The 4133-nt window shown below is 41.8% G+C and overlaps 1 protein-coding gene and 1 long non-coding RNA gene across 2 annotated transcripts; one reads left to right on the forward strand and one right to left on the reverse strand.

Annotated features, from left to right (window-relative positions):
• Positions 1–785: 785 nt before the first annotated feature.
• LOC118283178 lies at positions 786–3830 on the reverse strand. The gene is made up of 3 exons (XR_004784443.2): positions 3753–3830; positions 1556–1858; positions 786–1103 (listed from the first exon to the last, which is right to left on the reverse strand). It is a non-coding gene; the product is annotated as an uncharacterized LOC118283178 (long non-coding RNA).
• Positions 1852–2839, forward strand: rprma (reprimo, TP53 dependent G2 arrest mediator candidate a). Its single transcript, XM_035604904.2, has one exon. It carries the CDS (start codon positions 1938–1940, stop codon positions 2244–2246), a length of 309 nt encoding a protein of 102 aa, XP_035460797.1. The 5' UTR covers positions 1852–1937; the 3' UTR covers positions 2247–2839.
• Positions 3831–4133: the final 303 nt, after the last annotated feature.

Here is a 4133-nt window from a genome sequence, read left to right on the forward strand (position 1 = left end):
TTAGACTGATTGGAGACTCTAAATTGATTGTAGGTGCAAATGGCTGTTTGTCCTTGTATGTTGGCCCTGACGCTGTGATGGGCTGGCGACCTGTGCAGGGTGTACCCTGCCTCATGCCCTGCATACATTATATCAAAATAGAACTACAGTCTTCACATTTTATTTCAGTTTCTTTTGGAAATTATTACTTTTTACTTTTAAGTTTTGGGAAAATCGGAATGTTATGGATGAGATTTATCAATTAGATTAAATGAAAAAAATCAAAGTGTAGCATTTAAGTCTTTACAAGGTGAAACGACAGATCTGCAGATGTGTTAAATTCTCTATATTACTTCCTATTTGAGTTCTAGATGTTACAATGAAGTAGTTTGAAATACACAACACACAACACCCAAACAACGGTGATATCAATAGTTAAAATCAACCCAATCATATAAGCGTAAGTGCATGTGTGTTTATATGTTGAGTAACTGAAATATGAAGACTGTCTGTGTTGTGTATCTTACATCACAACTATTTTGAGACAAGCAGTATGTGTATGTTTAAGTTTATTTAATAGGCGACAGTGCACAATAATTAACATGCATACTCAAGTCCAACGTGCAGGGTCATCTTGAGTCCCTGGCAAATTAACGGTAAAATCATACGAATTAAATATAGACACGTGTAAAAACACAGAAGTATATACACAGACACAAATTATACAAATGATTAGTAAAACAATATAAAAACATAGACATGCAAACGCTAATAAATAAATAAAACAAAGCACCCACACACACAACAATTTGTGAAATTAGACCAAAAAACAACGACATATGAGTAAAACATTGAAATAGCCTTACCACTACTCTAGATGAATCCCTTGGTGAATCATGTTGAACAATGCTGCCACCTGCTGCCGATGAGACGGTATATAAACAGATTGGCCTCTGGGTAATGTAGTAGATCAAATCTGTGCTTAGCATTTGATGCACTCATGTTGCCTGGTGTTCAGATTGAAAACGCTGTGGTCGACACCAGATTCAGAACATCCACTAGATGGCAGTGCACGCTCTGGTTCCCCGAGATCCAGAGAGAGACGTCATGTCTTTGAGCAGCAGCTGCAGGAAAATGTGCAGGAAAGTTGTAAAAGAGATTTTGTAAGTGACGAACTTCCATATCCACTGGTTGTTGTGGGTTTTTTTTTAAATACTGCAAGACATAATTTTGAAATATTACGAATGACATATTTGGTATAGCATCTGCTTTTTGCAGTTTTTCTTGGGTTGGAATAACTTATATTTTAAAGACCATGCGTGTAGATATATAGATAGATAGATGTTCACAGAAATGTGGTCATTTTTTTTAAATTATAGTGTTTTGTTTTTTACTGGACTGCAGCATATTAAAAATGATTTCTAATTATTTTGTCAACTAGAATATTACCTTAAATAACCCTTTTGCACACACATTCAGTGCAGAACTGTTGCACCCACCCACCCACACCCACACACACCCCCACCACGCCCACACACACGCACACACCACAGTACACGCTGTACTCCACACAGACCTGCAGTCCGGTCGTGTGGTGGCGCTCTCGCCGTGTCGCCCTGTCACTTGATCGGTTTCACGCAGCCAGGTACAGTCTGACTATTTAACCGCGGGTCGGGGGATTCACTCCGCTCTGAAACTGGCAACAGATCTTCCGAAATCTCCAGTGATGCGATGCCAGAGCCGCGCGTTGAACTCCAGAGGAGCGCAGTGTGACCCGACGGAACTTCAGCTCGCCGCCTCCCCATCTCCACTTTTCACTTGATGACTGTTTCTGCGGGATTGTGCCAGGCGCGTCTCCTCCTCTCCGCGTCTCTCAGCCCTGTCGCATTTAAAGTTTGATTTAGAAACAGAAAGAAAGGGATACACATATATATATTTATATATTTAAAAAAGTGGAGATGAATAGCAGCGGGTTCAACCAGACGGAGGGCGGACTCTTCAACAAGACGGAGGAGTTATTCTGCTGCAACTTTTCCTCCGTGGTGACTGATGATGGCTTCATGGCCGCCGCGCCGGACGAGAGGAGCCTGTTCATCATGAGGGTGGTGCAGATCGCCGTCATGTGCGTCCTGTCCCTCACGGTGGTGTTTGGCATCTTCTTCTTGGGCTGCAACCTCCTCATAAAGTCCGAAGGCATGATCAACTTCTTGGTAACGGACAGGAGACCGTCCAAGGAAACGGAGGCAGTCATCGTGGGAGCGTATTGACGCGGCGGGGACCTTGACGTTATGGTTGCTCCAGTCGGACGGGGACAGACGGGGGGACAGCGCGATGATCCCCGAGCCTCTCCTCTCCCATCCAGATCGACCTCAGAGGACCAGTCGCCATGCAAGAGGCAACCGGACCCCGCGGGGCACCGGAGCGCACGGCCGTCCGTCTTATTTCCAGGTGGCTCTTTAACGCCAACAAAGACTCATTCATCTCCAAGAGGTATAGTGCGTTTTAAGGCTCTTTGTTGATTAAGTATTCGGTCGAGCACTGTTGTTATTTCGGTAGACGGAGCACACGTTTGTCAAGGCAGCGTCCTTTGTCGTGTTGGTGGCAAATAAAAGTCCACGTACGTATGTGCTGCGCAGTCTTACCCTCTCATATTGCCAATGCAATGGAGACATTCATGTTTGTAATTCTTGTGCATGTTGTATGTGTTTTTGCATACAATGTGCAATACAATGTGCAATGTGTGTATTTCTCTGGACTTCCTGGTGGTAACCGTGTGAGTGTCTGCGATGGAGGAAGACCAGCATGCCATGTATCTTGTTAATTGGAATAAATGGATTATGTAATTAAAGTTTTTCTCTTACTTACGGTCTATTTATTTTTTTTACCATGAAAATTGCCTTCGCCACGCCCTCGTGATATGTACAAGTATAACATAATTTCAATGAAACAGAATTCATCCCACTGATCCTGACAAATCGGCAGGTCATGAGCATTTATTTAAACTGACATCAAGACCTTTACAGTGGCACGAGGACCAGTCAAGCCTGAAGAAATGACTCCACACTAAAAGATTTTCCTCTCATTTGCTTTTTCTATTAATAGCAACACGATAAATGTTCATTCAATTCAAACAAACAAAACATTCTCAAAGGTATTGAAAAATGTCTACTCCAATGCAGATTTTTATGAACAAGTAATATTTCTATTAAAATGTTTGGGGGGCATTTGGGTCTGATTTTGATCAGAGTAGCGTTTATTTTATTTTTTTTCTTTACATCTTTTCCTTTTCCATCAAAGCATCTCCTGTGCTCTGCTCCCGGCTAACCTGGATGCCAACTCCCCAGCTTCAGAAATGACATGTCCTGTCAACCCAGGAAGGATGAGGCTACCGGGCAATATGCTGCTGTCTGATTGGCCACCTGTGCTCCACAACTGATTATTTTGGATCGACTTACTTTTTATTCAAAATGTCCTTCACCGGAGTACGCTCGGCCTGGCCTTATTCTGTCTGGTGATGGACGACTTGGGGCTTGTCAAGACTGACACACTGGCCACTGTCTTTGGCCACACATGCTGTGTTGGATTTGAAGAAATTTATCTATGTCATAATAATATATAGTCTACTGTGCGAGTAGAAGGCAGCTGGTAAAATTGAAAGAGGGACTTTTTTTACAAGTGGGAAAATCAATCAGATGTACATGAGGTGGACAAGTATTAACAGGCACTCCACAGTATAATACAATACAGTTAGGTGACATTTGAAAGAATATTACCTTTGTGAAGTTTGTTGAGGCCGTAGTTCATTTAGGTTCACTGGACTACAGTGTTATGTCATAAGATGTTTCCCACTTTATTTATGATGGCAAATACTAGGTATATCTGCAAACACACAAGAAAAGAAAGCTTCAGAAATGATTGCAGTTGAATCAAACTCTTTCTGACACAATCACCACCAAAACTCAATGTAACAGTGTAAACCATACACATTCAAAACTTAAATTTAAAAATTCTGTAATGATGTCAGAGCAGATTCAAAATGGCAAGTTAAATTGATTCTTTTCAACTAAAAAAAAACCCACACCGAATTAATTTGCACTTCTACTGTATATCAAGGTCCTGCCAATAGACAAGCAGATAAGTTTATCCATGATCCG

The sequence above is a fragment of the Scophthalmus maximus genome, chromosome 14, assembly GCF_022379125.1.
Source record: "Scophthalmus maximus strain ysfricsl-2021 chromosome 14, ASM2237912v1, whole genome shotgun sequence".
NCBI lineage: Eukaryota > Metazoa > Chordata > Actinopteri > Pleuronectiformes > Scophthalmidae > Scophthalmus > Scophthalmus maximus.

Bases quoted from the DNA above. Each gene is read 5' to 3' on its own strand.
- rprma (XM_035604904.2), top strand. From the start codon at position 1,938: ATGAATAGCAGCGGGTTCAACCAGACGGAGGGCGGACTCTTCAACAAG.